Here is a 12,254-nt window from a genome sequence, read left to right on the forward strand (position 1 = left end):
AATTTTGTTAAGTTCTGGATAATGTTTTATTTTGGATTATGTGATATACTTGAATTATTTAAATTAAATAAGTAGTTATTGTCACTACATTAATATTAGTGTCTTATGAGCTACTGTGCAATCAGTTGCGCCCTGACATTTCCGCCGTAGGTTGAGGTATAGCACACTTTTGCCATCAAAGATCTTGGAGCATTAAACTATTTTTTGGGCATTGAAATTGTTCCTCACGGTAACAATATTCTCCTGACTTAAAGGAAATACATTTTGAAGCTTTTCCAACGATCAGGCCTTTCTGAGTGCAAAGTTGTTTCTTCTCCAATGAGTGTTTCCCAGATCTTGACCCTCAATGACAGCCCACTGCTTCCTGATCCAGTCAAGTACTGCCAAACCGTTGGCGCTTTGCAGTATGTCACTCTTTCGCGCCCCGACATCACTTTTGTTGTTAATAAGGCTAGTCAATTTATGCATGCTACAACTGAAAACCATTGGGCTACAATAAAAAGAATTATGCGCTACCTAAAGGGCACGTCTGAGTACGGTCTCTTCATTCGTCATGATTCAGGCTCTACTCTCCATGCTTTCACAGATGCTCATTTACCAACCTCTTTTCTAGCCTACTCTGATGCCGACTGGGTCGGCTGTCCGGATGACTTGCGGTCCATGGGGAGTTCGCTACATATTTGGGACGCAATCTTATCTCGTGGACCGCCCGCACACAAGGTACGGTCTCCTGTTCCTCTATTGAATCAGAATATAAAGCTCTTCCAGATACGGTAACAGAAATAATTTGGTTAGAAGCTCTTCTACATGAGCTTGGTATTAAAACTAAAATCTCACCCATACTATGGTGTGACAATTTGGATGCTACCTATCTGTCTGCCAATCCCGTGTGTTCATGCACTCACAAAACACATTGAGGTTGACTTTCACTTTGTCAGAGAAAAGGTGGTTCAGGCAAACTAAATGTTTAGTTTATATCCACAGGTGATCAAATAGCTGACATCTTCACAAAGCCTCTACCATCACAATGTTTTCTCCTTCTACGGTCTAAGCTTCAGGTCGTTCCCCGCCCTTAGCTTGCAGTGGGGGGTGGGCTGTTAGAACGTTTATTGTATTTTATATTTTTAGATGGTAGTAATATGTAACTTTGTTCCCTATATAATGGGTCATATTGTCTCTCTTTAATCATTAACTAGGATAATAACCCGTGTTACACACGGGTGAAAAACATATCAACAAACAATATAAAATATAAACTACGTATTCAGTCAACACAAATATTTGACATAAGTTTTTTACCCTCAGATATTACAAAAGATGTTAAACTATATCTATAACATAAAAAGAAAATACTTTATAAATAAACAATGCAATGAATAAGAAATAATATAACATAAATGAACCATTAGACCTGAAAAAAAAACAAAAAAAAAAACACATATTAGTAAAAGATTTTGTAATATTAATTGAAAACTAAGTTTACAAATACATACCAACTTTAAACTGTATCACATTAAGTTTTTGAAAATCTATTTGTAAACAGCTTTATTTAATTTTGTTAAATGTTCCTAATTGTTCTAAAGAACGTTTTTTTCTTTTTTCTTTTAGAGTGTTTTTTATAAATAATTTTAAGAGATATCTATATTTTTATAGATTTTTTCATGTCATTTCTTAATAAATAAATAAATAAAACTTAAAGAACATTCGGTTTGATCACCATTCACCGGTTCTTCTTCTTTTCTCCAGAGTAAATTAAATCATTGACAAGGTGGTTATTAATTGGAATAAATAGACTTAGGTGGTGTTTGTTTTTGCTTAAAACATTTGCAGGAGGCTTATGTCTGCGGGCGCGTAGACATAAGCTTCTGAAGACTGTTTGTTTTTTTTTAAATAAGATCTGCAAACTGCTTTTATGGTCTTAAAAAAGAAGATATTGTTTAATTTCTTCACACATCTTCACACTTCTTAATATCCTACCAACACCCAATGTCCAACACCACCACCCATCATGCGCCGCCGCCACCACCACCGTCCACCACCACCCACTGTCCGCCACCACCACCACCGTCCACCACCGCCACCACCTACCGTCCACCACCACCACCCACCATCCACCACTACCGTCCATCACCACCACCACCACCACCTACCCGTCGGCCACAACCATAGTCCACTACCACCACCCACCCACCGTCCGCCACCACCACCTACCCGTCGACCACAACCATCGTCCACTACCACCACCCACCGTCCGCCACCACCACCACCACCACCCGCCACCACCACCACCATCCATCACCACCACCACCCACCCGTCGGCCACAACCGTCGTCCACTACCACCAACCACCGCCGCCACCACCACTCACCACCACCACCTACCATCCGCCACCAACCCGTCAACCACCCACCACCATCACCGTCCATCACCACCACACCCACCGTCCGCCACCACCACCTACCATCCGCCACCAACACCGTCCACCACCCACCACCATCACCGTCCATCACCACCACCACCCACCGTCCGCCACCACCACCGCCCACCATCCACCACCAACTATTTTACTAGTCTACAGACGTTAAATGACTTCTATATACTGTGATATGTATTATAGGAACTAATTTTTAGCTTCTGCAGACGATACCCAGTTTATAAAACAAACAGTATTATATTTTCCGATTGCAGACCTTCAGACCACATCTTTAGTTGCAGACATGAAATCAGATGAAATCAGATTCCAGACAGTTTTTGTCTTTAAAAACAAATAGCACCTTAATCATGGAGTTAATTGCATTAATTTGAATAAATAGATTTAATTGTAGAATTAATTGAATTAAATTGGAATGCTTTTTTTAATTTAGTGGATTAAAAATAATTGTGAATATGTGGAAATTATTGATATGGAAATGTGATTACATGGAATCCTATGTGGATAGGCTAGAATAAAGACATGTGGAGAGAATTATCTTACTTTAATATATTAGTAAGATGTTCCTAATTGTTCTAAAGAACGTTTTGTTCTTTTTTCTTTTAGAGTGTTTTTTATAAATAATTTTCAGAGATATCTATATTTTTATAGAATTTTTCATGTCATTTCTTAATAAATAAATAAAACTTAAAGAACATTCGGTTTGATCACCATTCACCGGCTCTTCTTCTTTTCTCTAGAGTAAATTAAATCATTGACAATGTGGTTATTAATTGGAATAAATAGACTTAATCATGGAGTTAATTTTGGCATTAATTTGAATAAATAGATTTAATTGTAGAATTAATTGAATTAAATTAGAATGCTTATTTTAATTTAGTGGATTAAAAATAATTGTGATGTGGAAATTATTGATATGGAAATGTGATTACATAGAATTCTATGTGGATAGGCTAGAATAAGGACATGTGAAGAGAATCATCTTACTTTAATAAATTAGTAAGATGTTCCTAATTGTTCTAAAGAACGTTTTTTTCTTTTATTCTTTTAGAGTGTTTTTAATAAATAATTTTCAGAGATATATATATTTTTATAGAATTTTTCATGTCATTTCTTAATAAATAAATAAATAAATAAATAAAACATAAAGAACATTTGGTTTGATCACCATTCACCGGCTCTTCTTCTTTCCTCATGAGTAAATTAAATCATTGACAATGTGGTTATTAATTGGAATAAATAGACTTAATCATGGAGTTAATTTTGGCATTAATTTGAATAAATAGATTTAATTGTAGAATTAATTGAATTAAATTAGAATGCTTATTTTAATTTAGTGGATTAAAAATAATTGTGATGTGGAAATTATTGATATGGAAATGTGATTACATGGAATTCTATGTGGATAGGCTAGAATAAGGACATGTGAATAGAATCATCTTACTTTAATATATTAGTAAGATGTTCCTAATTGTTCTAAAGAACGTTTTTTTCTTTTATTCTTTTAGAGTGTTTTTAATAAATTATTTTTCAGAGATATATATATTTTTATAGAATTTTTCATGTCATTTCTTAATAAATAAATAAATAAATAAATAAATAAATAAAACATAAAGAACATTTGGTTTGATCACCATTCACCGGCTCTTCTTCTTTCCTCATGAGTAAATTAAATCATTGACAAGGTGGTTATTAATTGGAATAAATAGACTTAATCATGGAGTTAATTGCATTAATTTGAATAAATAGATTTAATTGTAGAATTAATTGAATTAAATTGGAATTATTATTTTAATTTAGTGGATTAAAAATAATTGTGAATATGTGAAAATTATTGATATGAAAATGTGATTACATGGAATCCTATATGGATAGGCTAGAATAAGGACATGTAGAGAGAATCATCCTACTTTAATATATTAGTAAGATTATAATAACAAAAACTCTTCGGTTCATCTGTCTATGCCTAAACATTACCCTTCTCAAAACCCAACGCAGCATACGGATGTAAAATATAGTTTATCTTAAAATTGATCTAATTACAACTCACGTCTCATATTCATCTCTTCTATTCACACTGGCATGAAAACATAAATTTCAAAACCCCACAAAACTATTTTATAATCTAACTATATATTAAAGCAACATGATTTTTTCACATGATATCATTCTAGGGTTTTCACATAAGATGCCACATGGATGCCATGTGAGCAGTTTCCTATTTTATCTTTGTAAAATTTTGAAAAATAAATTATTGTGTGATACAAGTTTCGAACCCAAGACCTCATATTTCAAACTAAAGATGCTTACAACTCCACTTAAGTAGTTATTAGGATGAATTTCTTGATTTCTAAATGATATATTGTTAATTCACTTATAATTAATGTATTACATATAACAATTTTTTATTTTTATTATATTTTTCCACCCGTTTATAATACGGGCTCTAACCTAGTTCGACAATATTTTAAAACTAAAAACGATGAAATATATACAAATGCATTTCACATATAAAATAGTTATTATCTTAAAACCCACACATTATTATTTTTAACCAAAATAACGCAAATAAATTTCAGTGGATTATCGTTATTTTTCTTGTTTCCTAAATAAAACATCAAATAATTAATAACGCGGTATAAAGATCAATTACATCATTTTTGGTCGGGATATGTTTTGCGGCAGAGGATTTGGTGGATCATATTTTTACATTTTGCTATGTCGCGAATGTGGTGTGGCAAAGAATTAGAAAGTGGTGTAGTATTCAAACTTTTCAAGTTAAAGGAGTTCAAGATTTAATCGAGGCTGTAAAACAGATTTTGGACGCGAGGCATAAAGGAAAATTGGTCTTTTCCATTGTTATGGTGGTCATTTGGTGCTTATGGAAGTACATTTTCAAAAACAAGCTGGTGAAGATTGTTAAAGTGTTTGGACATATCAAGGTTTTGAGTTTCTTGTGAATTAAAAATAGGACTGGGATAGGTGGAAATCTTTGGTTATGTAACCAGTTGCTGGTTTTGTTCTTGGTGGCGGCCTTAGCCACCGTCTTGACAGGAATGATTTTGGCTTTGTTTTAATGAAGCTTGTTAAAGAAAATACTATGATAAATAATAATAATAATAATAATAATAATAATATGGGCTTGGGCCAATGAAGTGTCGATAAAAGCGATCGATGACTGCCAATGTATCTCTCTCTCTCACTTTGACAACACAACCCTGCTCTCCAAAATCTTGGCGCCATCGTCGTAGTCGTCATTCTTCTCTCGTAAGCAAAGCTATCCATCTTTACGCGTTGTTTTATTTTTCGATCTTCATATTATTAACGATTTCTTTTCTAATGCTTCTTTCGTCGATATGATTATAAACTCTTGTATTGGGTTCTGTTTATTATTTACAAACATCGCGTAAATCTTGCTACTGTATTAGGGTTTTGTTGTTTCAATCTTGTATCAAGATTGGCGGCGTTGAGTTCCGGCATTCTTGAAAACATAAAACAACGTATATTTCTTTCATTAACAATCCAAGACATGTTCTTGAAAACGTTAAATTTAGTACTGATTTAACCCTTCTGTGATTTCTTTTATTATTATTGATTTTGTTTTTATTTTTATTGAGATGGGTTTTTTTTAGAACAAAAACTCATCATCATTATGTTTAATCATTATTTCTTTTAACACTTTTGGTTTTTTTTTTTACTGTTTTGGGTTTGATTGTACTAATCATTTTTATTTTTATTTTTTTGACAATTTGCAGGGGTAACAAAACAGATGTCTTTTGATTCCTCTTGCTCACATAATTTGAAAATTTTGTGTGTGCATTTGATGAACATTGGGAGATTTGGGAGCTCTGGTTGGATATTTTTCCGACACTGGACCTGATTGCGCTTTTGGGATTTAGTTTTTAAGTTTGTTGGATTATTATTTACTGGAGATTTTGCTGTGTGTTGGATTAGTTTCGTGATGGCGCGTACGTCTCTCATTCCGGGGTTTCGGTTTCATCCGACTGATGTTGAGTTGGTCATGTTCTACCTTAAGAGAAAGTTATTAGGCAAGAAAATCACCGTCAATGCTATTGCTGAAGTGAACATTTATGATTTCGATCCGTGGGATCTTCCAGGTATATTAATCTTTAAAGTTTTATAAAATCATAATACACCTTTTTAATATTATCAATGTATTTTACTGTTTTTATTAAACAAGTTCTGATAATTTTTTGTTGGTTTTTTCAGATAAATCAGATTTGAAAAGTGGAGACTTGGAATGGTATTTTTTCTGCTCAAAAGCAAAGAAGTATTCCAGTGGCGGTAGGTCGAATCGTGCAACTGAAGCGGGATTTTGGAAAGCCACGGGTAAAGACAAAAATTGTTAAGTATAATGGAAGAACAGTCGCAACAATCAAGACGTTAGTTTTTCACATTGGTCACAAAGGGAAGGGGGAAAGAACTGATTAGGTCATGCATGAGTATAAAATGGAGGATGAGCAGTTGGCGAGTGCTGGAATTATTCAGGTGACTTAGTGTTTGATTTTTATATTTCCAAGTTAGCAAAAATTATTATGATGTTATACTAACTGGTTTTGTTGATTTCAGGACACAAATGTGCTGTGTAAAGTGTTTAAGAAAAGTGGTCTGGGGCCGAAAAATGGTGCACAATATGGCGCACAGTTTAACGAAGAAGAGTGGGATGATTTAGCTGGTTGTGGTGATTTTCAAATGGCGGTTGATCCAGTTGGCGTCACGGTCTCTACAAATACACAGACTGAAAATGGTTCAGCTAGTGGCGTGTCATATGCGAATAACATGACTGTAAATGGTTTAGTGAATGGCATGCCTTCTGCAAATATCATGACTAAAAATGATTTAGTTAGTGACATGCTTGCTGCAAATACGTGTACAAACACACAAAGCCTGGTTGCTCCTCAAAACACACATGGTATGGTTGTTTCGGAGCCAGGGTCATCTAGTGGCCAGTTGTGTGTCACCGAGACACATTCTGATATGCTTGCCATAGATGATTTTATCTTCTTTGAAGATCTTGATCTACTTATGGCGTCTGAGGTATTTGCTTTTCTTTTTTTTTTTCAAATAGATGATAAAATGCAAGTGTTTTAATAATCATTTAATTGGTTCGTTTGGTGTTTGTTTACAGGATGAAGCTGCTACTAATGTGAAGCAAGTGAACACAGCACCTGATGAATATGATATCTATAAAGATTTGGGGAATTTGATTGACGTGGATCACTTAAATGGGACCAATTTCAAGACCAATGGAGCTGACTACACGTTTGACAAACTTACATCACTCAATGAGCTGGAGGCGTTTTATGTCGAATGACCAAAACTTGATGGCTTGCAACAGTGATTTAATGGCTTGTGTTTGGCCTTTTGATGTTAAACAGTACCTTTATTCTTTGTCTTGGAATTTTGATGTCGACAGTACCTTGATTCATTGTTGGAATTGAATAATGAATTTGGCTTCTTTTTTTTTCATTTATGGCAAATCTGTAGTAAAAATGTTTATTTGACACTAAAAGCACTAAACCAGTTTGCATTATCATGTCTTTGGCTGTCAAATGTGCATTCTAAAAAATCATTAGAAAAATATGATAATGCAACACTGTTGTCCCTGTATATGATATCCACAAATACACCAACATCTACAACTGGGAAACACGGGCATCATCATGGTTATGGCCCTGTTGACTTTGGTCAAAGCCTGAAACCGTCAATGATGAGGATGAAATCACCGCCTTTCCTTTCCCATCAGAGCTAGTGTTAGGCAGATCCACCTCCCTGCTGCTGTTGCTGCTTTCTGCGACCGAATTCGTGACAACCTTCTGCCAAAAAGAACATGATAAAGAATTAATGATGTCATTGTTAAAAGCATTACTCTACACCAAAAACATTGAGATTAGCATCATACCACATGTTCGGCGTTATAAACACTGGTTCCAGGTGTAGTTTTGTTGGGAAGTAAAGCATATCCAGAAGACCTGCAAATAACATGAATTTTAATTAAGATAATATGGGATAATTGGTACCAAATTGATTTCAATATCAACTACATGTTTACATACCATGTAAATGCACTTGGAGAAGGGTAAACAAACGATTTCTGATATATAGAAGCTGCTGCGGCAGCAGCTTGAACTCTCTTTTGGTGCCTGCTAATATTTTCATTTCCAGTAGCATCACCATTTTGATCTTGAGACGTATTTTCTAAATTTGTTCCTGAAAACAATAAAACTATCAAACATTTAGGGCTGCAAACTAGGGTGGCTCAAAAAACTCGTGGCTTGCGGCTCACTCAAAGTTCGCTAAAAATAGCTAGTATCTAGCCGAGCCGGCTCGGTTTGTAAGTGAAGCAAGACCAAGCCAGGGTTGGCTCAGCTCATGGCTCGCTCGATAACAGGTTTGTTGGCTAGCTTGATTGCTCGCTTAAATCAAACCCCAAAACATAACAATAACAATAACAATAACAATAACAATAACAATAATAATAATAATACCAATAATAATAGCAACAACAACAACAATAACAATAATAATAATAATAATAATAATAATAATATGAAAATAAAACAAAAAATAATACATACAATATGCCTCTTAATATTAAAAAAACAAAAACAATACATATAATGTTATAATTTCACTTGTTTAAAAATCTTATATTATGTGTGTTTAAAAAAATTGTCTTTGTTTTAAAAATAAACATCTGAAAAATAGCAAGCCGGCTCGACTTTTCAGCTCCTCAAATTAAACAAGCCAAACCCAAGCTGGCTAGCTTAAGTTCGACCCGAGTTTGCCCTGGCTCGGCTTGAGAACAGCCCTAGTGCAAACGAGCCAAGCCGCTCGTGAGCTACTCGAGATCGTCCCAATAAAACAAGCTAGAGGCCTAAAAATAAGCTTTGTTTAATAAACGAGCCTGAGCCCGGACAAATTATAATTATATATATGCATATATAAATATAAAAATTAAATAAATATGTATCATATATTGTGTCATATATATAAATAAATGCAAATAAATTAGTAATAAACAATAATGAGCCAAGCTCGAGCTTGAAAACCACTCACAAGCCAAACTCAAAGTTGAAAACTACTCACAAGTCAAGCTCGAGCTTCAAAGTTACTCACCCGCCGAACTCGAGCTGGAGAAACAAAACTCAAAATGAGCAGAGCTCGAGCTCAGCTCGTTTACACTTTACACCTCTATAAACGATACAAATATGTGTGGAAATCTTTCAAAAAGATAGAAAACCGAGCATGATTTTAAAACATGAAAATAAGCTGACCTTGACGAGGAGCTCCAGCTAGTGACCGTGTGGTGGTGGGCCCACCTTCATTTGGTATAACAAGTGCTCTGCAAGTGGGACAAGTGTGTTGTCTCTCTAACCATGATCTGAGACAGTGCACATGAAAAAGATGCCCGCAAACTAATCTTTTAGCGGTAGTCATTTCTTCTCTGCAGATAATGCAGGTCGCATCACTTCTGCATATAATAAAAACAGATACGATAAGATAATAAAATAATAATGTAACACTAACATACTAATTATAAAAACAAAGAACTAACGCATTCAACTCTTCAGGTGTTGCATCTGGAAACCGGTCATTCATATTTGATGTTATATTCCTATAGCGAATGTAATCAGCAATTCGCGACTTGAAGTTTCTAAACGTCTCATACAGTTCTCGAATCAAGTGCAGAGGCACACCATAGTTCCTAGAGAAAAGTAAACAGGCATAAATATATAAAGAATAAAATGCACGTGTGACAGAATATTAGAATAAAGTACTTACACAAAGATTACTAGGAAAAAGCCTAGATACATAGATAAGTGCAGCAAGTCACGAATAAGCTCCAAATAGAATGTATACACAGCTTTTCTTTCCCATTGACCTTCCATAAGCATGTCACTCACATAGAAGACGTATTTGACAAAAGTTGAGATTGTTGTTGTAGCCAATATCATGTACCTAAAAATGATAAATGTGATAAATATTCTTCACAAAATATTAGCTAATAAGGTTCCTTCAAACCGAGCTAAACTAAACAAATATGTTTAACGAACCACAAGAATACTAAGGATAACTTTGTAGAAAAGTAGCCAAGTTTCTAGAGTGTCAAACTAAAGTCACTTTAAAGTTTTTTTTTTCCTCTAAAGTCTCAACTTTCATTACTTGTTGCATTCTAATGTAAGTTTTTTCTATAAATGTTAAATATTTTAAAATTGTGTCAAGCAAAACATGCATGAAACTTTGTCACTCTTTACTGATTATTTAGTGATTTTTTTTTCCACTATCAGACTGAACAGCTATAAAACTAGGTTATTATTTAGTAAACTTTTTTCACTATTACCTATTACTTCAAGTTAATTGGTAACAAAATAATCACTAAACAGTAGCAAAGATTCATACATGTTTTATTTGCCTCATTTAATTTTTTCCTGAAAAAAACTATCATTTATTAAAAAATTTACACAAGAATGCAAGATTGGAACACGTAATGAAACTTAAGTTGATTTAAGAACAAAACAACCTTTGAGTGACTTTAGTGGACATTTGAAAAACTTTACTATTGAGTAAAATACAGTTGAAAACAACTTTTGAGGACTGTAGTGGATCGTTTGAAAAACCTTATTGGTAACAAATTAAACAGGTAAAATCCCCTTAGATCAAGTAAATACTTCTAATATAGAACCACAGAAATAGCAACATAAAAGGTGTAAGAATCAAACAACTTACTCAAACGAAAAGAATAGAGAAACGGAAGCTTGGCGAGTTTGAATCAAGTAGATGACTGAGTTATACAAGAACAGGCAGTCAACAAGAAGAAGAAATCCCATGAAAGAAACAATCCGAACATGTGACAACATTGTTACAGTTGGAGTTGTTTCAATGTATTCAACTCTCTTTTGAGCCAACCAATGCAAAGACTTGATGAGCAAAAGAGCAGTAACCATGGCAAGAAACATAACAGAAAAATCCTGCCTGAATATAGTTATAGCAAACAGAATTTCCATAACTTCTCGCCATGATTGCTCGTTTAATCTCTCAACCTCTGCTTCTCTAAGAGAACCAAGAAATACTAGCTTTGTGAGCTGCCACATGATGCACATGATCACCAAACAAATGTTGAGAAGAAGCACTAAACATACTTTGGAGGTGGATAAGTAAACTGTTGCAGGGTAGAATTGACCTCTGCTACTAAAGGCATGATAGATAGCAGCCAGTGTGGCAAGGACACTAAGTCCAGCATATGTCTGCAGCCTCATCATTTTGCTGAATGCACTGTTACACCAAAGCTTATCATAAAACAAATGACTAGCATGAGTCCAGTTAGGCCGGTTTTGACGAAAAATTTTTGGTCAAACCGCTAACTACGGTTTTAGAAAAAGACAAACCAAACCGGCCAGTTTTCACGGTTTGACAGTTTGGTTTAGATGAAAAAAAATATTTTTTTTCCCAAAAAGCATAATACGAATTGTTAATGGAAATAATGTATATGCACAACTTTGTATTCCTAAAACTAAAAAAGAAATTATAAATGTTATGTTTTCAGTCGGTTTACACGGTCCATTTCATGTTCGAAACTGTAAACCGTTAAAACAATTAAATCACACCATGAACTGAACCATGTATGTTCCAAACCGGCTGTTTAATGTAAACAAGTCGAGCTCCAAGCTAAATGAGCCTAAGATAGAGCTTTCGCTCGGCTACAAAAAAAAAAACAAGCTCTCGTTAGCTCGATCTTAGGCTCATTTAGCTTGGAGCTCGACTCGTTTACATTAAACAGCCGTAAGCATAAAAGCAGACT

The 12,254-nt window shown here is 34.4% G+C and overlaps 2 protein-coding genes, 1 long non-coding RNA gene and 1 pseudogene across 4 annotated transcripts; 2 read left to right on the forward strand and 2 right to left on the reverse strand.

Annotated features, from left to right (window-relative positions):
• The first annotated feature begins 318 nt into the window (after window positions 1–318).
• LOC143547699 (putative mitochondrial protein AtMg00240) lies at window positions 319–777 on the forward strand. The gene has a single exon (XM_077039059.1). It carries the CDS (start codon window positions 319–321, stop codon window positions 775–777), a length of 459 nt encoding a protein of 152 aa, XP_076895174.1.
• A 4,865-nt stretch (window positions 778–5,642) lies between these two features.
• Window positions 5,643–7,769, forward strand: LOC143547269 (NAC domain-containing protein 86-like; annotated as a pseudogene). Its single transcript, XR_013137744.1, has 5 exons — window positions 5,643–5,698; window positions 6,187–6,549; window positions 6,662–6,940; window positions 7,022–7,489; window positions 7,581–7,769. The product of XR_013137744.1 is annotated as an NAC domain-containing protein 86-like (transcript).
• Window positions 7,770–7,880: 111 nt separating this feature from the next.
• LOC143547923 (uncharacterized) lies at window positions 7,881–8,758 on the reverse strand. The gene is made up of 3 exons (XR_013137864.1): window positions 8,509–8,758; window positions 8,355–8,424; window positions 7,881–8,268 (listed from the first exon to the last, which is right to left on the reverse strand). It is a non-coding gene; the product is annotated as an uncharacterized LOC143547923 (long non-coding RNA).
• Window positions 8,759–9,691: 933 nt separating this feature from the next.
• LOC143547914 (ERAD-associated E3 ubiquitin-protein ligase HRD1A-like) lies at window positions 9,692–11,723 on the reverse strand. Its single transcript, XM_077039214.1, has 4 exons — window positions 11,183–11,723; window positions 10,238–10,414; window positions 10,011–10,160; window positions 9,692–9,926 (listed from the first exon to the last, which is right to left on the reverse strand). The coding sequence occupies exons 1-4, from the start codon at window positions 11,713–11,715 to the stop codon at window positions 9,707–9,709; spliced, it is 1,080 nt and encodes a 359-aa protein (XP_076895329.1). The 5' UTR covers window positions 11,716–11,723; the 3' UTR covers window positions 9,692–9,706.
• Window positions 11,724–12,254: the final 531 nt, after the last annotated feature.

The sequence above is a fragment of the Bidens hawaiensis genome, unplaced genomic scaffold (genome assembly GCF_021521415.1).
Source record: "Bidens hawaiensis isolate Kalapana, Puna unplaced genomic scaffold, B.hawaiensis_p1.1 tig00000905_1, whole genome shotgun sequence".
Taxonomy (NCBI): domain Eukaryota; kingdom Viridiplantae; phylum Streptophyta; class Magnoliopsida; order Asterales; family Asteraceae; genus Bidens; species Bidens hawaiensis.

What these genes read in the sequence shown, in the direction of transcription:
- LOC143547699 (XM_077039059.1), top strand. Translation starts at nt 319, where the DNA reads ATGAGTGTTTCCCAGATCTTGACCCTCAATGACAGCCCACTGCTTCCT.
- LOC143547914 (XM_077039214.1), bottom strand. Translation starts at nt 11,715, where the DNA reads ATGATGAGGCTGCAGACATATGCTGGACTTAGTGTCCTTGCCACACTG. An exon ending in TTTTTCCTAGTAATCTTTGT is followed by an intron (nt 10,161 to 10,237) that starts GTAAGTACTTTA and finishes ACTTTTCTCTAG; the next exon opens with GAACTATGGTGTGCCTCTGC. An exon ending in ACACCTGAAGAGTTGAATGC is followed by an intron (nt 9,927 to 10,010) that starts GTTAGTTCTTTG and finishes TATTATATGCAG; the next exon opens with AAGTGATGCGACCTGCATTA.